Source organism: Mustelus asterias, chromosome 2 (genome assembly GCF_964213995.1).
Source record: "Mustelus asterias chromosome 2, sMusAst1.hap1.1, whole genome shotgun sequence".
Classification (NCBI taxonomy): Eukaryota; Metazoa; Chordata; class Chondrichthyes; order Carcharhiniformes; family Triakidae; genus Mustelus; species Mustelus asterias.
Genome location: NC_135802.1, coordinates 158,672,246 through 158,699,699, shown reverse-complemented (window position 1 = coordinate 158,699,699; position 27,454 = coordinate 158,672,246). Strand labels below are relative to the sequence as shown.

The following is a 27,454-nucleotide window of genomic DNA, read 5'->3' as shown; positions in this document are numbered from 1 at the left end:
TATTCTCTAGTTACGGACTCAGCCATCAGTGGAAATAGTTACTCCCTGATGTACCTCATTCACACCAGTCACAGTTGGACACGAGTGGCAGATTGCCTGGACTGCAACTTCACAACTTTACTCTCAACCCCATCGTCAAGATAAGTAAATCTAATCCAGAATTGGTGCATCAAATGTTGATTATTGAACCCAAGATGCCTGTCCCTTGGTCAGCACTGTTAGAATATGATGGTTAAAAAAATTTGTTTTGCATCGACACGCTACAAAGGCAAGGTAGCCATGGAGACAATAAGTACCCCCTGATTCTGTTGTTAACTGGCTGCACTGATCTCTGTGTAAAAGAATTAACCTTATCAGCTTGTTTCATATCCGTGCAAGCACCTGGGAACAATAAGAATCTACTGATGACCATGAAACCATTGTCGATTGTCGTGAAAACCCATCTGGTTCATTAATTTCCTTTCGGAAGGAAATCTGCCGTCCTTACTGGGTCTGGCCTACATGTGACTCCAATGTGGTTGACTCTTAAATACCCCCTCAAGGGCAATTAGGGATGGGCAATAAGTGCTGGTCCAGCCACCGATGCCCACATCCCGTGAAAGAATAACAAAAGTGCAGTCCTGGCAACACCGAAATAGACTCAACTTCTTTCTCTTGCAAAACAAGCTGATGAAATTTTTCCATTTGAGTACAGTCACTAAAACTCAACAAGTCACTTTCCCATGCTTGGCGAGGAAAAGCCAACAGAAATAATTGGTGAATTCTCACACTGGAATTTATTGCACTTCACAATTTTAATTTGATTATCTCATCAGTTACCTTTCAAAATCATTTGCAGTTCTCATTAATGTGGAGTTAGTGTGGAGTTTGCACATTCTCCTCGTGTCTGCGTGGGTTTCCTCCGGGTGCTCCGGTTGCCTCCCACAGTCCAAAGATGTGCGGATTAGGTTGATTGGACATGCTAAAATTGCCCCTTAGTGTCCTGCGATATGTCGGTTAGAGGGATTAGCGGGTAAAAATATGTAAGGATATGGGGGTAGGGACTGGGTGGGATTGTGGTCGGTGCAGACGCGATGGGCCGAATGGCCTCTTCCTGCACTGTAGGGATTCTATGATTTCTATGATTAAAAACTAGTCACAACAGGGCATCAAGCTAACACGTTAACTCTGGCACATCTCTCTCTCCACAGATTCGGCACGTTCTAGTTTGTGGACTACTGCAGCAGTTTTATTAAAGCATAAATAACTGACTTACCTAGGACAGGTACAGTTGAGCCACTCAGAAGCTGTCCTTAGTGGGGAAAGTCCTTTAGCTGTAAGTGACTTAATCTTGGGTAAAAGCACAGGCAGGTCTTCGCAAGGGACAGGTACGGTGCCACAGGACTGGCAATGGACAATGGGAATAGGAGTGCCCCAGTAACGCTGCCGAGATATTAACCAGTCACGCATTTTTGGGCTTGTAAGGTAGCCACCGATTCCAAGGTCCCTTGCGCGTTTCAAGATGGCCTGTGTTGCCGATTGTCTATCAAGTCCTGTGAACTGAAAATTTAAACAGTCCGAGTTGTATAATAAATTATTACATTTGTTTATCTGCCATTAATAAGCAAGCTCTGATAAACACCTTTTTTCGAACGTTTGACAAAACCTTGGTAGAGAAACGTTAAACCAGTTCCCAAAAGTTTCATTTATTTTCAATACTAATGATCTACTGGAACAGTTAATTTCTCATAATAGTGTATGGATATGGGGCGGCACGGTGGCACAGTGATTAGCACTGCTGCTGCACAGCGCCAGGGACCCAGGTTCAATTCCGGCCTCAGGTCACTGTCTGTGTGGAGTTTGCACATTCTCCCCGTGTCTGCGTAGGTTTCCTCCGGGTGCTCCGGTTTCCTCCCACAATCCAAAAACATTCAGATTAGATTAGGTTGGTTGGCCATGCTCAATTATCCCTTAGCGTCAGGGGGATTAAGACTGTAAACATGTGGAGTTACGGGGATGGGACCTGGGGGGATTGTTGTTGGTGCAGGCTCGATGGGCCAAATGGCCTCCTTCTGCACTGTAGGTTCTATGAATCTATGAATATTCATTACAAATAATTGACAGTAGCTGCCACAAAGTAGATTCCAACCCTCCCCACCATTTGCTTTCTAACCCCCACCGATTACCAAAAGGTTTTAATGACCACAGGAGGCATGATGGCGTTACTTCCAACATTGGGCGGCACGGTAGCACAGTGGTTAACACTGCTGCCTCACAGCTCCAGGGTCCCGGGTTCGATTCCCAGCTTGGGTGACTGTCTGTGTGGAGTTTGCACATTCTCCCCGTGGGTCTCCTCCGGGTGCTCCGGTTTCCTCCCACGGTCCAAAGATGTGCGGGTTAGGTTGATTGGCCATGCTAAATTTTCCCCTTAGTGTCCCAGGATGCGTAGGTTAGAGGGATTAGCGGGGCAAATGTGGTGTTACGGGGATAGGGCCTGGGTGGGACTGTTGTCGGTGCAGACTCGATGGACCAAATGGCCTCCTCCTGCTCTGTAGGGATTCTATGATTCACTGTTACTCCTCAAACTGACAGCCATTCCGGGAGTCTGCACGTGTGCAGTTAACCGCAGGAATCCAGAAGCTATCGTCAGTGGTTCGATGTTTCTGCAGAGAGTAAGCGTGATGGAGGTTCCCCTCAGATTGCAATCAACAGGGGAAATAAATAATCAGAGAATAGGTGACAGCTTCCACCCATACGCTCTTAGTGTTGTTGTGAAAACCCGTGAAAAAAAAAATTACATTTTGTTGAATGAGAAGTAACCAGATTTTTAACGGTGAACTAATTTCAGAATTACTGATAAACTCTCTCTCTGACCCTGAAAAGGACAATTTTATATTTGGCGAATGTCAAAATTCTAAGAAATTCTGTTCATTTAAAAAAAAAATTGTTTGAGATATTTTAGCTTTTACCCAAATCCAAGAGGAGATTTAGTGGTTTTTGACCCCTGCTTTGCTGTCTATGAGAATACTTGAATGCGATTAGCTGCCAGCCCTGCTTGATGACTGTTGGGATGCCTGGAGATCCCTTTAATTTGGCTCCAGATTCGAACCAACAACGGGCAAAGGGCAATCCGCGTCAGAGAAAGAGATCACTAGATTTGGGAAGCAGTCAGTGGCAAGTGTTGTTGCTTCACAGCTCAACGCAAAACCTGGGCCGAAGCCTCAGTTTCAGGTCTAGATGTCTGCCCAGTATTTGACGTGTTGATCAAGCCACTCAAACAGACACAACCTCATAAACCTTCTCAGCCCAAGGAGTCAGATCCCACATGGTTCAGTGAGACTCACCAGACTAATCCCCGGGGATGGAAGGAATATCCTCCGAGGAAAGAATGAGCAGACTGGACCCGCATTTACCGGAGTTCAGAAGGACAAGGGGGTGATCTCGCTGAAGTGCGCAAAATTCTTACAGGGCTCCACAAGGTAGATGCAGGAAGGATGTTTCCCCTGGTTGCGGGGAGCGGGGGACTAAAACCAGAGGACACAGTCTCAAAGGTAAACCATTAGGGTCAAAGTGAGGAGGAATCTTTTCACTCAGAGGGTGGTGAATGTTTGGAATTCTCTACCCAGGATGGCTATGGAGGCTCAGACATTCAGTATGCCCAAGACAGAAATCAATAAACTTCTAGATTCCTGAGACAGTCAGAGATTGGCAGCACGGTGGCACAGTGGTTAGCACTGCTACTATCTCACAGCGTCAGGGACCCAGGTTCAATTCCAGCCACGGGTGACTGTCTGTGTGGACATTCTCCCCGTGTCTCCGTGGGTTTCTTCCCACCGTCCAAAGATGTGTGCGTTAGGTGGATTGGCCATGCTAACTTGCCCCTCAGTGTCAGGAGGATTAGCAGGGCAAATACATGGGGTTACGGGGATAGGGCCTGGGTGGGATTGTGGTTGGTGCAGGCTCAATGGGCCGAATGGCCTCCTTCTGCACTGTCGGGTTTCTATGATATGGGGATCTTGCGGGAAGATGGCGTTGAGGTAGAAGATCAGCCATCATCTAGTTAAATGGCAGAGCAGACTTGAGGGGCTGAATGGCCTATTCCTGCTCCCTATAGTGGAACGTGGAGACCAATTCCACACGCTGCCATCAATATTGTGTGCAACACATAACATAACACACGGCCACAACTAATTCAATCAATAATCTTAGAGGTTGATCAATTTCCAGTTAGATTAACTAATCCGTGCGAGAGGGTGGGGGTACAGCAGAGTTTGTCTGCGTGCACTTTGCAAAGGGTGAAAATCCAAGGCACTTCCAGCATCGATTAGACACGAGTGTCGAAACCATAGCTCCAGCAGACACCTCACTAACCTCGGCACAATTCTGTAACCGCTCTGTGCCGTCAGGCAGGCTTTCAAAAACCTCTCGCCATTCCAGACCCAACCTTTCTGCGACTGCTGCATCCTCTGGATGGAGGCTGGGAATACCTTTGTCGACAGAAACAAAACAGTGAAGGGAAGGGAGAATTATCGGCAATGTCAAGCAACATTCCTGTCCTCAAAGTTTCCCCTTCCCTTGAAGTGCGGCACCCCGGTCCCTTCCCCGCAGCGTCCATATGAGGACCGTGTAGTAACCAAGGCTACACCCTCCACAAACGCTGATCTTAGCCAGCCTACAGGAGGCGGCGAGGGATGTCTGTCTCTTCCCCTCCTCCTCTCCGCACTAGGGAAAGACCTCAATGTGACTTTAGCCTTTGCGTCCAATGAGAAATCTGTTGCCTACCAAACTGGGCACATATTTGAGCATTACTGCTGCAAACACACTTGCAACACCCGCTTACTTCAAACAGGAGAGCAAGAGGGGCTGCCGGGAGTTCAAGAGATCATCTGATGCATTGGTCGCCTTCAAGTGCCTCCTACTCTCATGCATTCATTAACTTGGTAGCAAATTATATCTGTCGATGTATGTCACATAAATCTTTCCCGCCACCTCCTAACCATCCCCACTAAGTATATGATGCAACCCGTGCAGGTGAGCACAGGAGGTCGTTTGGAAATGTTTCACCCGAATGTGTATTTATATAGCGCCTTTAACATAGTGAAACATTCCCAAGCTCATTTGCAGGAGTATAGTCAAACGAAAGCAGACACCAAGCTGGACAAGATGATTTAGGACAGGTGAGGAAAAGGTTTGGTCAAAGAAGCAACTTTTAAGGAGTGTCTTAAAAGAAAAAGAAAGAAGCAGAAAGGTTCGGGGTGAACAATTCGAAAGCTCACCCAGTCTGCACCCAGGCCCATTTGTCCACTCCACTGCTCCTGCCAAAGCCCAAGTGCCGTACACGGCACGGTGGCACAGTGGTTAGCACGGCTGCCTCACAACGCCAGGGACCCGGGTTCAATACCCGCCTTGGGTCACTGTCTATGTGGAGTGTAGAGTCTGCACGTTCTCCCTATGTGGGTTTCCTCCCACAGTCTGAAAGACGTGCTGGTCAGGGTGCATTGGCCGTGCTAAATTCTCCCCCCCCGCCCCCCGTGTACCCGAACAGGTGCCGGAGTGTGGCGACTAGGGGATTTTCACAGTAACTTCATTGCAGCGTGAATATAAGCCCACTTGTGACACTAATAAATAAACTTACTTATTTACTTCCTCTATCTTTGGGAGTGGAGCAGAGAGGAAATGTGCGAGGTATAAATTAAAAGATACAAATTTCAAAATTCTTTTTTGTTGAGAGAAAAAGTGGGATCTTTTATTTTTCTCCAAGGCCGTGAGTCATCCACTCGGAAGGTTTTAGAAAGGAGAAGAGGAAACAAATTGTAAAATTTGAACATTTGACCGAGGACATTTATAGATAGGAAGAGTCTGTCCTTGCAATAATGTAAAACAATCTCTAATTACCAGCTCCCTTCAATCAGGATAATGAACAAGAATGGCTGCCTTACCTATGACCGTGTCTAAATGGCCTTCAAACTCTTTCTTGGCAGAAATGACAACAGGAATCTCCTGGCCACTTAAAAGGTTCACCCCCGTCACTGGCGTCTGGCAGTCTTGAAAGCAAGCAAAAAAAAATGAATCACGGTGGGGATGCGTAATAAATCACTTCCTTTTCAACAATTGTGCAGGTGCTTTTTTCACGAGGGGAGCTCATCATTCACACACAGCAAGTGCAATCTCTTCTTGTGAACTTTCCCCGGAACAGTCGGAGACAATTCAGGTCCAGCAACGAGGATAATGATAATATTTCCATTTATATAGAAAATGTCTTGATGAAGGATCACACCCAACTTCACGCAAATAAATTACTTCCTCAACGACAATGAATTCGATGCAGGAGAAAAATTAAAGACAGACAAGACACGGATGGAGTGAGAGAAAAATGCAATGAGCGAAAAGGAATGATTAAAAGATGCAGGAGTGAGTCAAGGAAACAAGACAAAAATCAGCAAGAACAAGAGGGAAAGGTGATCAGTGCGATTGGACACTTAAATTGAAATCCATCCATCCATCCAAGGAGAAAACTGCAGTCAGTTTTGCTTTGTCATAACTTTATTCACAAAACCCAGCACAACATCTGTGCAAGCTCCTTTCTCTTCAGTCCAGTTGCCTCCCCACTCCCGTCCACCCCGTGAAAATCGGTTCTTATACATGAGAATAATGCCCTAATCTTTCTCCAATTAGTAAGAGCTGCTCTCCCTTGCAACTAGGGCCAATCCTTCAAAACAGAGATGACGAGGAATTTCTTCAGCCAGAGAGTGGTGAATCTGTGCCGCAGAAGGCTGTGGAGGCCAGGTCATGGAGTGTCTTTAAGATAGAGATAGATAGGTTCCTGATTAATAAGGGGGATGAGGGGTTATGGGGAAAAGGCAGGAGAATGGGGATGAGAAAAATATCAGCCATGATTGAATGGCGGAGCAGACTCGATGGGCCGAGTGGCCTAATTCTGCTCCTATGTCTTATAGAGCATTGCACTTGATCATCACTGGATTTGCAACATTAAGGCCCGTTTTGTCCTGGATGCTGTCAAGCTCGAGTGTTGTTGGAGCTGCACCCATCCAGGCAAGTGAAGAGTATTCCATCACACTCCTGACTTGTGCCTTATAGATGGTGGACAGACTTTGGGATGTCAGGAGGCGAGTTACTCAGCACAAGACTTTTAGCCTTTGACCTGCTCTTGTAGCCACAATATTTATATGGCTGGTCCAGTTCAGTTTCTGGGCAATGGTATCCCCCAAGATGTTGATAGTGGGGGGATTCAGCGATGGTAATGGCATTGAATGTGAAGGGGCAATGGTTAGATCCTCTCATGGTGGAGATGGTCATTGCCTGGCACCAATATGGCATGAATGTTACTTGCCACTTGTCAGCCCAAGTCTAGATATGGTCCAGGTCTTGCTGCATTTGGACATAGACCGCTTCAGTATCTGAGGACTCAATTGGTACTGAACAGTGAACATCCCCACTTCTGACCTTATGATGGAAGGGAGGTCACTGATGGAGCAGCTGAAGATGGTTGGGCCTAGGTTATTAACCTGAGGACCTCCTGCAGCGATGTCCTGGGGCTGAGATGATTAACCTCCAACAACAGCTGCAATGAAGCACCATGTCAAACCCTGCAAGGACAGACTTACCTGCACTTAAATTACTTTAAACAGGAGATATAACTAGAGGGACATTCCGCCAGATAAATGGCCAGATCAGACATTTCAAATCCTATTTCTTATATACAGGACATACCTGGGCAATTTTCCACATTACCAGGTAGACAGTAGAATTCATTACCACAGGAAGTGGTTGATGCCAAAACATCGAATGTATTCAAAAGGAGACTGGATATCGCACTTGGGGCAAATGGGATCAAAGGTTATGGGGAGAAAGGAGGATTAGGCTATTGAGTTGGATGTTTAGCCATGATCATGATGAATGGCGGAGCAGGCTCGAAGGGCCGAATGGCCTCCCCCTGCTCCTATCTTCTATGTTTCCATGCCAGTGTTGTATCTGTACTGGAATAGCTTGGCTCGGGGCACAGCAATTCTGGAGCACAAGTCTTCAGTACTATTTCTGGAACATTGTCAGGGTCCAAAGCCTTCGCAGTATCCAGTGCCTTCAGCAGTTCCCTGATATCATGTGGCGTGAATCAAATTGGCTGAAGACTGGCATCTGTAACGTGGGGATTTCAGAGGAGGATCATTCACTCGGCATTTCAGGCTTAAGATTGTAGCAAATGCTTCAGCCTCATCTCTTGCACTCATGTGCTGGACTCCTCCATCATTGAGGATGGGGATATTTGTGGAGCCTCCTCCTCTAGTGAGTTGTTTAATTGCCCACCAATATTTATGGTTGGATGTGGTGTTGTGTGGCAATCAGCAGGTGGTTTCTTTGCCCATGTTTGACCTGATAAGAATTCATGGGGTCCAGAGTCGAAGTTGAGAATTCCCATGGCAACTTCCTCCTGACTGTATCCCACTGTGCTACTCAGGGGATTACCAAGAGGGAGCACAAGAGAAAGTGAGACCACAGAGGGATTATAGAATCCCTACAGTGCAGCAGGAGGCCATTCGGCCCATCGAGTCTGCATCGGCCATAGTCCCACCTAGGCCCTATTCTCATAACCCCATGTATTTACCCTAGCTAGTCCTCCTGATACTAAGGGTGAATTTAGCATGGCCATTCCACCTAACCCGCACACCTTTGGACTGTGGAGGAAACTGGAGCACCCGGAGGAAATCCACGCAGACACGAGGAGAATGTGCAAACTCCACACAGACAGTGACCCAAGCCGGGAAGCGAACCCAGGTCCCTGGCGCTGTGAGGCAGCAGTGCTAACCAATGTGCCAACCACTGTGCCACCGTGCTGTCCCCATTCAGACCTGAGAACAAGAATTTATAATTGAACCATTGGTTGACCTGCTGTGTCTAATCATTTCTCCCTTCGCCCTTCTCTCCCGAAGGTTTCACAGCTCCACAGACTACACCAACACCAATCCTCCAATGCATCAAAGTGGCTGCAGTTCAACAGTGATTAGTGGCAAGAGGCCAAATGGTGGATCGACCCTGTCCACAAACCTCAATATCCAGTGGGTGGACAACAAGCAGAAGTGGGAATTCAGCTCGATGTTTCCCACCCCTACCCCAGGAACGCAGCAGCCAATTGTAGTCCCTGCTGCCACCTTGGGTGGGATTGGTACATTCAGCAAGGCTTGAGGTCGAAACTGGGGCCTATCCAGGCTGTATAGCATAGCACCACACCATCGTGCACACGCAATCACTGAAATCCTTTTTAATAAGGCCCTTGTCTGTACAGTATTTCTGAAGAAAATGTCACGACTTGGATTATTAGCAGACACAGATAGCCATTAGTTCATTCGTGCTTATAGCAGGTCAAGTAGAGGCACAGGTGAAGGCCGTGGCCTCTGGGGGAAAATGGGCTGAAATAAATTGTCATGCAAAAGAAATTCAGGTAATCAAAGTGGACGCAGTCCATCGGCGGCTGTGATGATTAGATAATAACAGCTCTTTTGTATATCACAGAATCATATCATAGAATCCCTACAGTACAGAAGGAGGCCATTCAGCCCATTGAGTCTACACCGAACACAATCCCACCTAGGCCCACATATTTACCCTGCCTGACCCCCTGACACTCGAGTCAATTTAGCATGGCCAATCAACCTAACCCGCACATAATAAAGAACAAAGAACATTACAGCACAAGAACAGGCCTTTTGGCCCCCCAAGCCTGCACCGATCACGCTGCCAGATTGAACTAAAACCCCCTACCCTTCCGGGAACCATATCCCTCTATTCCCATCCTATTCATGTATTTGTCAAGACACTTAAAAGTCACTATTGTATCCGCTTCCTCCCTCGGCAGCGAGTTCCAGGCACCCACCACCCTCTGCGTAAAAACCTTGCACATCTTTGGATTTAAAGCAAAGCCACTAGCTTCTGTGGGAAAGCACAACTAAAGGAATCATATTATCAGATCACAGAATCATACAGTGCAGAAGAGGCCCTTCAGCCCATCGAGATCCATCAAAATAGGAGCTACAAAAAAAAATCCTACAATCTAACACAAAGAAAACAGACCAAGCTATAAACTAGGGGAATCCAGAGGGCTGAAGACGAGTGAAGGGGTGTGAAATATCCCCAGTTTCACTTCTTTGTGCGTGGGGCCAAAGTATTTTTCAGGACCGCAGTATGAGGAAGACTGTTCCACCGAAGATATTTTGGGAGCAAGTTTCCCTTTCCCAATCGGCAGATGTTTTGACAGGACATTCCCGTGTGAGCCAATGGCAAGTCGCATAAACGTGGAGTGAGCACTCCAAACAACTCGATCATAATAGGAGGATCTTCAAACAAGAGCTAAAGGGGATATAGCCTGGTGGGTGGTGGTGGTGGGGGGGGGGCAATTCCTTTCTATTGCGGTCAATTATTTTTCCTGTCAGTCTGAATGTTGCTGCCAATCCTTTGGAAAATGAACTAATCTCCGTTGGTTACTGGAGACGGGTGGGTGGGTGGAGAAAGAGATCACACCGTCAACACTGTGTCTTCTGCTGACAGAAGAACAAACATTCCTCCACACAGTTACTTCCTGATGGAGACAGGGTCTCATGACAACAATTTCCTCCAGTTCTGTACTAAAAAAAAAACAGATTTGTGGAAATTAAATCCCGTTGCAGGGAAATAGCTGCAATTGTAATTTCCTGTTCAAACACCAGCGCTTGCCAAATGTGTCCTTTTCCCAGGACCCCCCCCACAATGAGTGATGTGCAGGTTATTGTATCAATAGCATTTCTACAGTAAAGTAACTTTGCCAGATTATAATGAAGAGAACACTGGAACGAACGCACCAGTTTCCTGCATCGGTACCGCAGAATATTCATTCAATAGAAAAGAAATACCAGTCACCTGTTAGAATCATTGAATCCCTAGAGTGCAGAAGTAGGCCATTCGGCCCATCGAGTCTCCGACAGAGCACACCACCCAGGCCATATCCCCATAACCCCACTTATTGCCCTGTGAATCCCCCTAACTTGCACATCTTGGGACACTAAGGGGCATTTTAGCATGGCCAATCCACCGAACCCACACATCTTTGGAGCGTGGCAGGAAATCGGAGCGCCTGGAGGAAACTCACGCAGACATGGGGGAGAAGGTGCAAATTCCACAAAGACAGTCACCCAAGGCTGGAATCAAACCTGGGTTCTTGGTGCTGTGAGGCAGCAGTGCGAACCACTGTGCTACTGTGCCATGTTACTGTATAGAATCATAGAATCCTACAGTGCAGGAGGCCATACGGCCCATCGAGCCTGCACCAACCACAATCCCACCCAGGCCTTTTCCCCATAACCCCAAGCATTTACTCTAGCTCGACCTGACACTACAGGGCAATTTAGTATGGCCAATCCACCTAACCCACACATCTTTGAACCGCGGGAGGAAACCAGAGCACCCGGAGGAAGCCCACTCAGACACGGGGAGAATGTGCAAACTCCACACAGACAGTGATCCAAGCCGGGAATCGAACCCGGGTCCCTGGCGCTGTGTGTTATATACCTTCAGATGCCATGTAATTGCTTCATATTAACTTCTCGCCAATATGATTTGTTCTGCCTGCCACAGATAAGGATGAGTGGAGGGAAAAATAAAAATGCAGGAAGTAATAGCAGCTTCAGTAATAAATATACAGAGTCCTGTCACTGGAATACTGCAATCCACTTTATGCTTGTGTGTCTCATGTTCCCTACAATAATTTGTGCAACCCCACCAGGTTACAATTGAAAAGGACAAATTGTACTGCGGTCCAGTGGGAAAATATCCACATACAGCTCCATGGAGGTTAAAGCCCTCTGTTCTTATTCTGCTCATTTCATGAGCTTAGCTACCGGAAACACAAGCTTGAGGAAGAACTAGGACCAGCTTCTGGGTTAGAACGGCACTCATGGTGGTTTGCCTGTCCCTTTGGCCAAACCTGCCAGTGTCTGGGGAGGAATGGACTGATAAAGGGACAAAGAGCAGATAAGATATTCATAAACTATCAAAGAAGCGGCTCTGATCGAAGGATCTGCCATCCGTTTGTGGTCGCATCATCTCAAGCCCACGCATGAAGCATCTCTCATTCAGCCAGGGGTGCGACAGGTCACCTGAGGGCCCTTAAGTGAGGAAGGGGGAAAACTGCCCCGGGTTCCTACTTCTGATCACTATCCAGTCAGCTCCGCACGAAACCACACAGACGTCGACAGGGTCAGCCAGCCAATTCTAACCGCCTGGGGGGTGAGGGGAGTGGGGGTTTAAACCCAAGTTCTGAAGAAGTCATTCTTGGATTGAAAAGGTTAACTCTGATTCTCTCTCCAGAGATGCTGCTAGGCCTGCTGTGTTTTTCAAACACTTTATTTTTATTTATGAATAAAGCTATAGGATGATTTGAACACAAAACACCTTTAGTGAGGATAGAAAAGCAAAAAACATGGAGGATGAGAGAAATGGGCAGTCAGACACAGCGACAAAACAGTACAAGTGAATGTTATTTACCCGTTTGCCACAATATGATCCACTTAACACACAGATACACACAAATTACTAAGAACAACGACCATTTCCAGTTCCCTGGACTGTAAGACTACCGGAAGGACGTGGTGGCTTTGGAGGGAATACAGAAATGATTTACCAGGATGTTGCCTGGTATGGAGGGTATTAGCTATGAGGAGAGATTGAATAAACTGGGATTGTTCTCCCTGGAAAGACGGAGGCTGAGGGGGCGACCTGACAGAAGTTTATAAAATTATGAGGGGTACAGATAGGGTGAACAGTTGGAAGGTTTTCCCCAGGGCAGAAATGACAATTACAAGGGGGCACAAGTTCAAGATAAGGGGGGGGGAAGGTTCAGTGGAGATGTGTGGGGGAACTTTGTTTACACAGAGGGTGGTGGGGGCCTGGAATGCACGGCCAAGTGAGGTGATCGAGGCAGATACGTTAGTGACATTTAAGACTTATCTGGATAGACACATGAACAGAGAGGGAATAGAGGGATACAGGCGGTAGATAGGACAATGTGCTCGGCACAGGCTTGGAGGGCCGAAGGGCCTGTTCCTATGCTGCACTGTCCATTCCTGTGCTTTGTTCCTTTGTAAGCCTTTGCATTATTGGTTTTGTGCAGGTTTAGGAGGAGAAATGAGAGATGTAATTTGGGACTATTTTGGTTTCAACCACAGAAGATTAACATTTTGGAGATAGTTTAGAGGAGTTTTTACTAGATTGATACCTGGATTGAGTGGGTTGTCCTACGAGGAAAGGTTAGACACAGTGGGCTTATTTCACTACAGTTGGAAGAGAGAGAGAGGCGACTTGTTTGAAGTATAAAAGATCCTGCACAATCTCAACAAGATGGACACAGAAAGGATGTTTCCTCGTGTAACTGAGCCCAGAACCAGGGGGCCACTGTTTGAAAGTTAGGGGTTGCCCTTATAGGGCAGAGAAGACAAGAATTTCTTTTCTCTCAGAGAGTTGAGAGACTTTGGAACTCTCTGCCTCAGAAGGCAGTGGAGGCAGGGTTATTGAATATTGTTTACGGTGTAGGTAGATTGATTCCTTTGGCTAGCGGGGGTAGATGGGAATGGGGAATTAGAAACACACACAGATCAGCCATGATCTTGTTGAATGGCGGAGCAGGCTCAATGGGGCAGACTGGGCTACTCCTGCACCTATTTCATGTATTGGCATTATTTCTACATTGAGAACCACTAAAAACTTTTGCTTAAAGGGTGGCGTGGTGGCACAATGATTAGCACGGCTGCCTCACAGCGCCAGGGACCCGGGTTCGATTCCCGCCTTGGGTCACTGTCTGTGTGGAGTTTGCACGTTCTCCCCGTGTCTGCGTGGGTTTCCTCCGGGTGCTCCGGTTTCCTCCCACAGAAAGACGTGCTGGTTAGGGTGCATTGGCCATGCTAAATTCTCCTCAGTGTCCCCGAGCAGGCGCCGGAGCGTGGCGACTAGGAGATTTTCACAGTAACTTCATTGCAGTGTTAATGTAAGTCTACTTGTGACGAATAAATAAACTTTAAATTAATTTCCAGTAAAAGAAAAACGGAATCCACCATAAAAATAACAAAACCTCCTGCAATCTGTAAACAAGGTGGAAGCCGATTTGACACTGGCTTAGCACATTGGCCTTTCGCCTCCTCCAAGGTCAAGGGTCAATCAAGTCCATACAAATGGTTTCCCCTTTCCATCGACTTGTCGTCTCCTTGGTGACAGCGGCAGCCTGAAAACAGTTCCTGATGGGATGGTGCTGCCTCAGTTTGGCATTTACTGAGATTAGAAAAATTATTTTACTCAAAGGCCACAACCATTAAAGGGAAAAGGATTTGTCACTCCAAGATTAGAGTGAATAACCAGTGCGTTACTTAGGAGACACGACTCCAAAGGAATTTACATGGAATTAGTCCATGCATCTGGACAGTGCCAAAAGAAACAGGTGGACAATCTAACTGCCGTTCTTCCTCTGCTCACTGTCTTTGTACCAGTTAAAGGGAAATGGAATACATTTAACAGCTCCCTGGACAATAGAGAGAGAGGATACAGATAACAGATAAAGGAAACCTCCTTCAGCAGTGAGCTTGTATCATATAACTCCTGAATTCAATCAAGGCCAAGGATGACAAAAATATAATTCACACATTGCTCGCATACTTCAGAGATCGTTTTACGACCTACAGACCTTGGAGATGTAGTTTTCCACTGACGTTTAGCAATAAAAACCGTGGCATTCTAGGTCACAGCTCCAGAGATGCCAGCTCAGAGACCTGGCCATGACAGAGGTCCTTCCCTCTGTCAGCACCAAGCATAGGATGGGAATCACATCTAAATATTGTCCAATTTTCATCCAAAATTCAACATTGTGTGTCAGCGAACACTCTCAAGACACCGATTGCATAGCACAAGATTGCAATACTTGATTAGTTGGAAAGTATAACACACATTTATAACATATACACACACGCAGACATAATGGGTGGCATGGTGGTTAGCACTGCTACCTCACAGCACCAAGGACCCGGGTTCAATTCTGGCCTTGGGCGACTGTGTGTGGAGTCTGCACATTCTCCCCGTGTCTGCGTGGGTTTCCTCCCACACTCCAAAGATGTGTAGGTTGGGTGAATTGGCCATATTAAATTGCCCCTTAGTGTGCCAAGATTTTTAGGTTAAATGGGTTAGCCATGGTAAACGGGTTACAGGGATAGGGCAGGGGAGGGGGCCTGGGTATGATTCTGCCAGAGAGCTGGTGCAGACCCGATGGGCTGAATAGCCTCTTCTGCACTGTAGGGATTCGATGATTATACACACACACACACATATATACATCCATATAGAAATAATTGCTTTTATTTTCTGTTGGAGATTTTCCACATATTCTTACCTGTGTCAGGTACAAAACACTTTTGGAGAATGTCTCTCAGGGGACTGTTGCTTTGCAATAATCTGTGACTGGGTAGGATAGAAAGGTGGGATGCACCATAAACAGCATCGGGGCTGCAGGTGTACGCGGGGAGCTTTTCACCAGCAGATTTTCCATTCACCTAGGGCAGAGCGGATATTCACTTTATTTGAATGATACAATAACTCGGATTTCTCAGCTGCTGGCTGCACGTGATGTAAGCAGACAGTTCTACAAGCTGGGGGAGGGGGCGGCATAGGGAGTGGGTCGTGAAGAGGAACAGGCCAAATAGGCAACCCACCAGTATTTTCTGCAGCTGTTCTGTTTACAGGCAAAGCAAACAAAGCAGGTTCAAAGGGCATTAATGCACAGGCAACTACCCACTCACTACAGCCTTATCTGACCAAGTTGGGTTTCACGACACCAGGTTAAAGTCCAGCAGGTTTATTTGGAATCACGAGCTTTCGGAGCACTGCTCCTTCCTCAGGTGAGTGAAGGAGCAGTGCTCCGAAAGCTCGTGATTCCAAATACACTTGTTGGACTTTAACCTGGTGTTGTGAGACTTCTTACTGTGTCCACCCCAGTCCAACGCCAGCATCTCCACATCAAGTTGGGTTTGGTAGAGATGCAGTTAGGGCTATATTCATGGTTTTAAATAGGATTTCTATGTACAAATCGGTAAAACGTGGAGGTGGGGGAAATTTTAAACAAAACCACCATTTGTTTATCCCCCTTTAGCAACAATGTTTAATTTAAATCAGTATTACTTACCCACGTATGGACTGAAATCTTTTAAAAGCAAATAAAAGACAACCCAGCGAGGAGAGAATGTGTTAGGTTCAAAGGTGGTGATACCTTGTCCTTTACCAAAGATTCTCTATCTGGCTACACTTCCCACCAGCTGCTCCGATCAAAACTGCCACAGTAGTGGTGTGACTATTGGCAAATCAGATGGTCTCTACCGTAACCGCGTGACACTTCCTCCTCCTCCTCCTTCAAGCCCCACGGAATGTTCCAATTCTCTCACCACCTTTGAAAGTTGCCATTATCCACTGACTTCCTGGACCTACCTACTCAATCTCTCCCCAGAACACCTTCCCTCAGCCAAGGCTATTTCAATCCCTATCACTGTTCACCTCCCGGCTGCCTTCTCAAATCTTGCCTCAGTGTAAACTCGCTTGCTCGTCTGCCGCTCCCTCGACCTATCACCTGTAGCTTCTCGATTTGTACAATTGCAATCACTAACAAGGTGTACATCCATCACCTTGTGTCCCTCAAACCTAATCCTCCCAGCCTTCTAACCCAATAGCAGAAAAATAGGAGCGAGAGAGTTGTGCTGTTCCTGGTTGGTAAACCAACAGCATTAAGTGTAGGTTTGCAAACTCGGCAGTCTGAGATCCTTTTTCCATTCAGGTGAAGGGGCAGGAAGCTTCAATGTTGGTCTGAAGTCCATAATACTTACCTTCAACTCAAAGTCAAAGTAGCATCCAGTGCAAGATCCAATCCAGTTTGCTTGCATTTCTTTGACACCGTACCAATCAGGAAGATCTTCCAGGGCATCCAGCAAGGACTGCAAACCATAAAAAACAGACGTTGAATCAAGCGCATCGACTCAAGTAAAAGTCTTCAATCCAGCAATCGCCCCCTCTTAAATGCGTCCATCACACTCCAGATGTGCACTCCACCTTAAAGCATCTCAGATTCGAATGACTAAGTAATCACGGTGGCTTCCTTGGTCAACTGCCAATAAACAAGCAGAAATAGTGACTCCAAAAGAGAAAACGCTGGAAAATCTCAGCAGGTCTGGCAGCACCTGTAAGGAGAGAAAAGAGCTGATGTTTCCAGTCCAGATGAACCTTTCTGGACTCGAAACATCAGCTCTTTTCTCTCCTTACAGGTGCTGCCAGACCTGCTGAGATTTTCCAGCATTTTCTCTTTTGGTTTCAGATTCCAGCATCCGCAGTAATTTGCTTTTATCCAGAAATAGTGACTCATCAGACACCAGCACACGGACAAAATCTAATCGCTCAATGTATTTCATAGCTACCAAAGAGAAACCAGGAATGGCCAGCCTGAATCAAGTAAGAAGTTTAACATCATCAGGTTAAAGTCCAACAGGTTTATTTGGTAGCAAAAGCCACACAAGCTTTCGGAGCCCCAAGCCCCTTCTTCAGGTGAGTGGGAATTCTGTTCACAAACAGGGCATATAAAGACACAGACTCAATCTGAATCAAGCCAGTTGAAATAGTTTTATTCCCCTCTCCAATTTCATTTAGGGGCCAATCAGTTCCAGGAACGTTAAAACAAGCATGCAGCCAACAAGAAGGTATTTATCTGATAAAGACCACGTGGGTCTGAATTTGCTGAAAGCTAATGTGATAGTAATGGTGCATCAATGGTTCATTATTACTCTGCAGAAAGCCCCTCCCCCCCATTAAAATGAATGGTGTGCTTACCACAGCCACTGAGATCATTACAGAATGATGCTGGAGAACGCGAGCGTTGACTCACTCAGTAGGTTTGCCCGAGGGCCACATTTTAACTAAGGTGTTCCAGGCACTTCAGCTAAATCTCAATCCTCAAGCAGGCAATAAAATAAGTGTTCCGACAGTCGGGCATGTTCGGATTTCCCCCATTGGACATTACTCAAAATGTCAATTATTGAAAGCGCAGATCAAACGCGACATACAGAACGCACTGGAAAAAAAATGGATCATTCGGCCAGGCTGACCCTAGAGATGGATTAACAGTTCAATTTAACCTGCAACAAACATCCAATAATGCCCGTACTGTAAAAAGCACAGTAACACTCAGCATTTGAGCCAATTTATCGCTTCTCGGCCTTTTGGCTAAGATCAAGTGTAGTATGGTCGGCACCCCATGGTCGGCTGCACTTGGTTGAGGTCATTGGGTTACACTGAAGCTTCATATGTTTCATATGAAGCAATTTTTAAAAGCGGCATCTCGGCCTTTTGGCTAAGATGCAAATGAGATCAAGTCTTGGAGGAGGAATTGCTTTCCCTCCTCCAATCAGCTTGGCTCATGTAGATCAGGCCCAGGACAGGGTGAATGGTCGCTTGCCCTGTCTTGCCAGCCTGGATCGGAAATATCTCAACTTGTTGAGACTCTGAATTGGACTGGATTTGATTGAATTGGAAAAGTATTTTTAAAAAATTTGAGCCAATTCTCGGCCTTTTGGCTAAGATCAAGTGTAGTATGGATAGGATGCTGCACTTGGTTGAGGTCATTAGGTTACATTTAAGCTTCATATTCATACGAAGCAATTTTTAAAAGCGGCATCCCAGCCTTTTGGCTAAGATGCAAATGAGATCAAGCCTTAGAGGAGGAACCCTGCCCCTCCTCCAATCAGCTGGGCTCATGTACATCAGGCCCAAGACAGGTGTGAAGGCCCTGTCTTGTCAGCTTGGATCGGGAATGTCTCAACTTGTTGAGACTTTGAATTGGACTTGATTTGATTGAATTGGAAAAGTATTTTTAAAAAATTTGAGCCAATTTAACAGAACTGTCACTCTGCGATCTTAATCAAAACTCTAAAAGACCATTATTTGTTGAAATAAGCAAAAACTTCAACCCTTGTTAGCTTAAAATACCAACAAAACTGAAATTTCTAAATGCTGGAAAATACGCAGGCTGTGTCTGTGGAGACAAAAAGAGTCAATACTTCAGCTGAATGAGCTTTCATCAGAACCTTGAAGGTCATCAGCCAGAGTCATTCATTTCCTTCCATAGGATGTGGACGTTGCTTACAAGGCCATAATTTGTTGTCCATCTCTACTTGCCCTTGAGCGGAGTGACTTGTTCAGCATTTTCAGGGGGCAGTTAAGAGTCAACCACATTGCTGTGGCTCTGGAGTCACATACAGGCCAGGCCGGGGAAGGATGGCAGATTTCCTTCCCGAAAGATCAGCAAACCAGATGGGTTTTTACAGCAATCAATGATAGTTTCATGGTCACCATTACTGAGGCTAGCTTTATATTCCAGATTTAGTAATTGAATTTAAATTCCACCAGCTGCCGTGGTGGGATCTGAACACATGTCCCCCAGAGCATTAGCCTGGACTTGTGGGCTACTCGTCCAGTGACAATACCACTGCTCCACAACTACTTCCCCCAACAACTTTCCATAGATTCTGCCTGGCCTATCAAAGCAGCTCATCCATCAATCGCTTTCTTGATCCATCACAAGGCATCCTAGTCTGCAAAAAAAACTAAAAGCAAAACAGGTGACAACCTGGAAAAGCGGCATCACCACCGATACTCATTGGAGTTTTTGACTTGGGATTTGAATGAACTGTAAAAGCAACAAATAGCCAAAAAAACCACGGGAATGAGGGAGAGAGAGTGAGAGGGAGAGGAGGGAGGCAAAAAACAACAGGGGCAGGAAGGAGGGAGGGAGGAAAAGAGCGGGGAGAGGGAAGGAGGGAGGAAGAGAGCGGGGGGAGGGAAGGAGGGAGGAAGAGAGCGGGGGGAGGGAAGGAGAGAGGAAGAGAGCGGGGGGAGGGAAGGAGGGAGGAAGAGAGCGGGGGGAGGGTAGGAGGGAGGAAGAGAGCGGGGGGAGGGAAGGAGGGAGGAAGAGAGCGGGGGGAGGGTAGGAGGGAGGAAGAGAGCGGGGGGAGGGAAGGAGGGAGGAAGAGAGCGGGGGGAGGGAAGGAGGGAGGAAGAGAGCGGGGGGAGGGAAGGAGGGAGGAAGAGAGCGGGGGGAGGGAAGGAGGGAGGAAGAGAGCGGGGGGAGGGAAGGAGGGAGGAAGAGAGCGGGGGGAGGGAAGGAGGGAGGAAGAGAGCGGGGGGAGGGAAGGAGGGAGGAAGAGAGCGGGGGGAGGGAAGGAGGGAGGAAGAGAGCGGGGGGAGGGAAGGAGGGAGGAAGAGAGCGGGGGGAGGGAAGGAGGGAGGAAGAGAGCGGGGGGAGGGAAGGAGGGAGGAAGAGAGCGGGGGAGGGAAGGAGGGAGGAAGAGAGCGGGGGGAGGGAAGGAGGGAGGAAGAGAGCGGGGGGAGGGAAGGAGGGAGGAAGAGAGCGGGGGGAGGGAAGGAGGGAGGGAGAAAGCGGGGGGAGGGAAGAAGAAAGTTGGGAGGGAAGGAAGGAGAGAAGAGAGCAGGACGGAAGGAGGGAGAGGATGAGGGAGAGAACAAGAGCGGGTGGGGGTTGAGGGTGGAGAAGGATTCAGAAAGGGACGGAATAAATACACTGATATCTCTTAATTATGCAGCAATTTCTTGAGATTTCCTCACATTGAGTTGAAAGTAACTCATGCGACGATGCGCCAGCCCTGAGAATACACACACACACTCGGCAAGATTAACCGTAACTCGCAGACATCAGACTGATTGGAAGTGAAGTTTGAAAGTTTCTAGAACCCTTTTAGAGCACAGGAGATTCTTTGATGCTGTGAATCTGCATTGCAATTCAACATGTAACATCTATGGCAACTGGCTATGTATGAGACTTTTTTAAAAAAACCCAGAGACAGCACATCAAAAGTGCCTCAGTAAAGCGCAACTTAATGCAGTGGTAGCAATTATAATTTTATTTCATCAGTAGCAGGATTTGAAATCTATGGGACAGGTACAATATTTCTTTTCCCAAGTTCAAAGTGGTGCGACTCAAGCGATACAGTATAATGTGGGGCAACTGCATGCTGTGTCCCCACTGCTCAATCTTCAACGCACACACACAAAATTAATTACAACATTTTAGATTAACAATGCAGTGCCCCTTGAAGCAGGTAGCGCTTACTGAGAGGCTGATTACAATTGAAATTAGACCAGTTCATCGATAGCCATCAATTTGAGCAGGTGGGTGCAGTAATTATCACACGAAGCTGCACTCCAAGCAGCTGTCAACTTCTCCTGCTAAATTGCTCATCAACTAACAGCCAACACTGTGCCTGATGAAAACCAACAGAGCATTTCAAATACAAAAAAACCTTCATTTGTAAATCTAATTTTCCATATATTACTTTAATTATAGCTTACAAATCCAGCACTTAAAATGCATCAGATTTACATACGTTAGATCATAGAACCCCACAGTGAAGGAGGCCAATTGGCCCATCGAGTCTGCACCAACAATCCACTAGCTAGGGTAAATGCATGGGGTTACGGGGATAGGGCCAGGGTGGGATTGTGGTCGGTGCAGATTCGAGAGGTCGAATGGCCTCCTTCTGCACCGTCGGGATTCTATCTTTGGACTGTGGGAGGAAACAGGAGCACCGGGAGGAAACCCATGCAGACATGGGGAGAACGTGCAAACTCCACGCAGACAGACAGTGACCCGAGGCTGGAACTGAAACCGCTTCCTGGCGCTGTGAGGCAGCAGTGCTAACCACTGTGCCGCCCCATAAGCAGCAGCATTTGTCCCTTCAATCCAGTATTACTGAAACACTGTTTACAATGCAGTGTCCTCTACCTCGGGAGGTTCAGGTGGTAGTGGTGCTGCACTCCTGGGTTTTGTTTGACAAGTGTTATCCTATTTTCTTGTGCAAGTTCACGACTACACCCTTGCCTCACATGCCAATTATAGCGGCTTTGTCTTTTGCCCTGTTGCATTCTCCCAGCCAAAGCTAACTGATCTTTTGGGCAGTCTGCAATCCTCACGCTGTCTTTGGCTGTATTCTCCATTCTCAGTGTTGCTAGTGATGCGGGGGGTGGGTGTGGGTCCTGGGGATGATACAGGTGGTTTCATGGCTGCCGGCTTCTTTTTCACTCATTGTGGAACTGATGCTCATGTGGCATCTGAGCTTTCATATCTGTGGGGGCAGGGTCTTATTCTTCCCTACACTCCCTATTTTCCTTTGGTTGGTTCGCCCACTGGCCTCTCATTTTTAATCCTCTTTCTTTCACCTCTTCCAGGGCTGAGGTGATCTCATTGAGTATTCTCCAGTTTCTTCCTCAAGCCGGTTGTGGGTTACTCAGCTAATGTTCCATATATTACTTTAATTATAGCTTACAAATTCAGCACTTAAAATGCATCAGATTTACATATAGTAAATCAGAGAATCCCACAGTGAAGGAGGCCATTCGGCCCATCGAGTGTGCACTGACAACAATCCCACCCAGGTCCTATCCTCATAACCCCACGTATTTACCCTGCTAATCTCCTCATGTGACTGGGATTATCCACTTATTCCCCGGACTCTGCCTTCCGCCCGGATTCTGTTTGATACCCGGTACATCTTTCAGTTCTCGCGTCGCGTGCGTTGCAGCTCACCAGCATTGCTGCTCTTCACTGGAGCGATCTTCATTGTTGATCACTGAATATTTACAAAAGAAACTAAACCTTTCTGGTCCCTCCCGCAGCCCAAAATCAAATGCCACACTTTGCAAAAACTACCTTCAAATTAAAAATAACTGGGAAACAATTTGAGGTTAATTATCCGTGGCCCGACTCATCCTGATGGGCAGATTAGAGAGAACCTAACATTTTATACAGATCCTTTCATAGCCTCAGGATACCACACAAAGTGTTTGAATTGAATATATTTTTTTGAAATGGTGCCAGCGTTGTGATGTGGTAAATTCCACGGCTAATTTGTGTTCAGCAATCTCGCACAAACAGCAGTGCGGCAACGACCAGATTATCTGTTACTCGGTGCTGACTGGAAGATAATGATGGCCAGAATGCCAGGGAGATTCCCCCGCTCTTCCTTGAACAGCACCGTGGGGTCTTTTACCCGAATGAGGCTTCGGCTTGACATTTCATTTGAAAGTTGCACCACCCATAGTGCAAAGCTCCCTCAGCGCTGCACCGGCCTAGACTATGTTCTCAAGTCACTTAAGTGAGACTTGGACCCACAGCCTTCTGACTAAGAGGTCATGACTGACACCGGAAAAAGTAGCAATTAAACAGCCCTTAATTGCCAAAATCAGTGATTTAGTGCAGGTGTGCTGTACATGTTACTACTGAAAAATTCCTGGATATAGCCTAAATCCTTATTCCAAATAATTTAACACAAGTTGAATTTGCCCAACTCACATGACAAAATCTTCTGATTATTAATTTTTGCGCCGATCATAATTAAAAGTTTTTAAAGCTTATTTACTAGTGTCACAAGTAGGCTTACATTAACACTGCAATGAAGTTACTGTGAAAATCGCCCCGAGATGCCACACTCTGGTGCCTGTTCGGGTACACAGAGAATTTAGCATGGCCAATGCACGTCTTTCAGACTGTGGGAGGAAACTGGAGCACCCGGAGGAAACCCACGCAGTCACGGGGAGAATGTGCGGACTCCGCACAGACGGTGACCCAAGCTGGGAATCGAACCCGGATCCCTGCGAACCACTGTGTCACCGTGCCACCCATTAAGGAAATCTCTTGCATTAAGTGAAAAGTGTTACTCGAGGGGATGACAATGTGGAATACTTGGGTATACCGTCAGGTTAGACTTCCTGCTCTTCAACTCTGCTTGTACACCTTATTGGCTCCTTACCTTTGCATAGTTTGTCGTCTTTATAAACCACTGCTTGAGGTATCGCTGTTCAACTTTAGCCCCAGAGCGCCAGGAACAGCCATTCTCATCCACTTGCTCATCTGCCAACACCGTCTGATCCACCGGGTCCCAGTTCACTAGTCCCTGAAAAAGAGTAGTGGGGAAATACGTTACAGACCAACACTGTTGAAATAACATGGGAATGTGAAGTTTAAAGAACTCATTTGGAACAAGCACGCTGTAGCTAGCAAACCAGAAATATTCATCCACGGACCAGTTCCTGAGACATTAACGACTGAGTGGAACAAAATCTTCCTCTTAGTTGAAGGTTCAGTCTCGAGGAGACACGAGTTCAAGGTGAGGGGTAGGAGGTTTAGATGGGATATGAGGAAAAACATTTTTACCCAGAGGGTCTGGAATGCACTGCCTGGGAGGGTTGTTGAGGCAGGACGCCTCACGTCCTTTAAAAAGTGCCTGAGCACTTGGCACGCCATAACATTCAGGGCTCTGGGCCAAGTGCTGGTAAAAGGGATTAGGTGGGAGGTCAGGTGTTTCTCGTGTGTCGGTGCAGACTCGATGGACCAAAGGGCCTCTTCTGGACTGTATGGTTAGAGGGATTAGCGGGTAAAATATGTGGGGGTGGGGCCTGGGTGGGATTGTGGTCGGTGCAGACTCGATGGGCCGAATGGCCTCCTTCTGCGCTGTAGGGTTTCTATGATTTCTATAAAAAATTAATTCCACAATGCGACCGGTTAAAATTAAAGCTACGTGGGACTGATTCTAAGGTACTCATAGAACAATACAGCACAGAACAGGCCCTTCGGCCCACTTCAAGATTTGGATATTATTTACAGACTTCTTGAGCATTGCATTCATCATTTACAACAGCACCCAGATCCAGACTTCGCAGTCTGATTTCACTCACATATTGTATATGGGCCGTGTCACTTCTATCCACCCTTGCCTTCAAATTATTTTGGGATAAAACTGAACGCAACATGATAAACCATTGTCACAAACAGCTCCATGCACTGACGCACAGAACAACCTGCGCCAAGAGAAATTAATAACTCACCAAATAACCCCAGACTGATTGCTATATACACACCCCATACTACAGAGTGTTAAGATGCACAGGTCAAGTGGATTCAACGCAACCATTAGCTTGAGTTTCTTGTGGTGCGTCCAATTTGCATCTCTGGATAGATCACTGTGTAAATTCTCCCTCACACTATTCTGCACAGTTTTGTCACGTTTGCCAAACTCACGACGCTTCGATGATCTCGAGTGATTGTAACTCACTTCCTTCTGGTAGGCCATGCCAGCTGCATACAGCTTGAGGAAGAGTAATTGGGTCCACCTGTAATACTCAGGCTGACAGGTGGTCACCTCCTGTAGGGGGAAAGGGAACAGAATAAAACACAGCTAACAGCAAATTCTGCCTATTAAACTATTTAATGCACATGTCGATCACGACAAAAATCAGCCAGCCAGTATTGGTGGTGTTCAACTCGGCTTGTGCAGCTCTGAAAGGCCTACTGATTAATTTCTGTATAACCCTGCAATTTCTTTCCTTTTTAAGTTGCTACCCAATTCCCTTTTGAATGCTGCTGCATCTGTTTACACCACCCTTGGCAGATCATAACCACCTGCAATGTGAAAGAATTGTCTTAATCGCCAATCAACTTCTTCTTACTAATTACCTCCGGTTTACTGACCCACTCGCAAGTTACAGCCTTACCGACTCTATTCAAACCCCTCCTACATCCTGATTAAATCTTCCCTCAACCTGCTCTGCTCCAAAGCAGAACAATTCCAGCTCCTCCATGGTCTGCACTTAACTGAAGTCCCTCATCCCTGTATAATTCTGGCCAATGCTTTCAGAATCTTCGCCAAGACCTCGACATCCTTCCTAAGGTGTGATGGCCCAGAATGAAACGCAATGATCTAGCTCAGAACTAACTGGTAAACATATAAAAGGTTTAGTATCAATTCATTGTGGCTGCACTCTCGGCCTCTACGAAGCCAAATGTTTCTCTCTCTCTGTGCTCTCCCTTTAAAATTGCATCAGTTCATACAATCTTTCCTCATTCTTCCTCCCTACTTCACACTTTGCTGCATTCCATCACACCTACCACGTTGCTACCCGATTCATCAGTCTATGCCCTCATCAAGACTGCTTCGTCCCTCCCTGTTTTCATAGAATCTCTTCAGTGCAGAAGAGGCCATTCAGCCCATCGAGTCTGCACTGACTCTTTGGCAGAGTATCTTACCCAGGCCCCATCCCCCACCCTATCCTCGTAACTCCACACATTTCCCATGGCTAATCCACCTAACCCACACATCTTTGGATACAAAAGGAGCAATTTAGCGTGGCCAATTCACCCAACCTGCACACATTTTTGATTGAGGTTTTCAGTCAAGGGAAGGTTTTGGAAATGTCTCGTCTGCTGACTTTGAAATTGTGACAACAGATGCAAAATGCTGACACTGCCCCTCAAGTCGCATCTTCCACCTACACAGCATTTCCTTTCTCTTCCACAATTGGCCAACTTACTTCATATATTTATAAAATGTCTCATGTTCTCGTAACCAGAATTAAAGTTATCAAAATGATGCACTTTATTCTTTGCCTGCACAGACTAGTGATACAAAGGTGTCATGGACACAAGGCAAAGGGGACGTTAAAAGGTAACATTAAGGACTAAAGAAGTCATTTTTGTCGATCTCTTCCCAGCTCTGACCTATCCCTGACCTTATATTCTGCCCCAACTCCTCCACTGCCCCCCCCCCCCCCCCCCCCCCCGCCCACCTGAAAGGAAGAAGAGCACCATGGGTCACCCGTCACAGAGAACGCCCTCCATGAAACTCACTTAGCTCCACTTCAGTGCCGTGAGAGAAGCTGAATTCTGAATCTGAAATCCGAGTTGGGGGACATTTCTGAGAAAGATGGCGAGTCAAAACACACCTTGAAGGACTTGAGATGAGGGGGAGGTTACGGTTGGGACAGTGACATTTCGACCCTTCTTCACTTCTGAAGAATCATACGGACTCGAGACATGAGCTCTGTTTCTCTCTGCACGGATGCTGCCAGACCAGCTGAGTTTAGCCAGCATTGTTGTGTGTTTATTTCAGATTTCCAGCATCCTCGGTATTTTGGTGAAATGTTGTCTGTTCTTCGAGTCTCAGAAAACATTTCCTCTCTTTAAAAATTACTTTCATTTCCACTCCTTTTTACTACGATGCAGTGAAATGTGCGCCATCCACGTACCCTCTGGAGCGCAGCTCTTGCTGTAGAGGCGGGAGGGGTTTCAGATTTCACCAGCACTTCATTCTGGGAAATCTTGTTCAGCTCTTTCCATTTTTTGTAATAATGACAATTTAATGAGTCAACAGGAGAGCATTCTGTCAAAATTAAAAATTCATTCAAATGATTACGAAGGAGTCTTGGGCTACACGATGGTTGTAAATTCTGAAGTTTAAATGACTTCAGGGAGACATCAGATCATCGAAACAAGATGTGAATCGTTACAAAGCGATGCCAGCGGAAACAGAGCACACAAGAAGTGACGAGTATCCCCCTCCCAGGTTGACACTAA

The 27,454-nt window shown here is 46.6% G+C and overlaps 1 protein-coding gene and 1 pseudogene across 1 annotated transcript in view; one reads left to right on the top strand and one right to left on the bottom strand.

Annotated features, from left to right (window-relative positions):
- Nucleotides 1-27,454, bottom strand: part of lars2 (leucyl-tRNA synthetase 2, mitochondrial) — a 91,253-nt gene that overhangs the window by 45,399 nt on the left and 18,400 nt on the right. Inside the window, exons 6-12 of the mRNA XM_078199672.1 lie at nt 25,158-25,247; nt 23,856-23,999; nt 16,872-16,979; nt 15,392-15,551; nt 5,919-6,023; nt 4,351-4,466; nt 1,256-1,539 (exon numbers count right to left, since the gene is read on the bottom strand). Of these exons, the coding sequence (XP_078055798.1) occupies nt 1,256-1,539; nt 4,351-4,466; nt 5,919-6,023; nt 15,392-15,551; nt 16,872-16,979; nt 23,856-23,999; nt 25,158-25,247 (1,007 nt within the window). The remainder of the gene's footprint in view (nt 1-1,255; nt 1,540-4,350; nt 4,467-5,918; nt 6,024-15,391; nt 15,552-16,871; nt 16,980-23,855; nt 24,000-25,157; nt 25,248-27,454) is intronic.
- On the top strand, nt 18,239-18,452 carry LOC144482038 (U2 spliceosomal RNA; annotated as a pseudogene).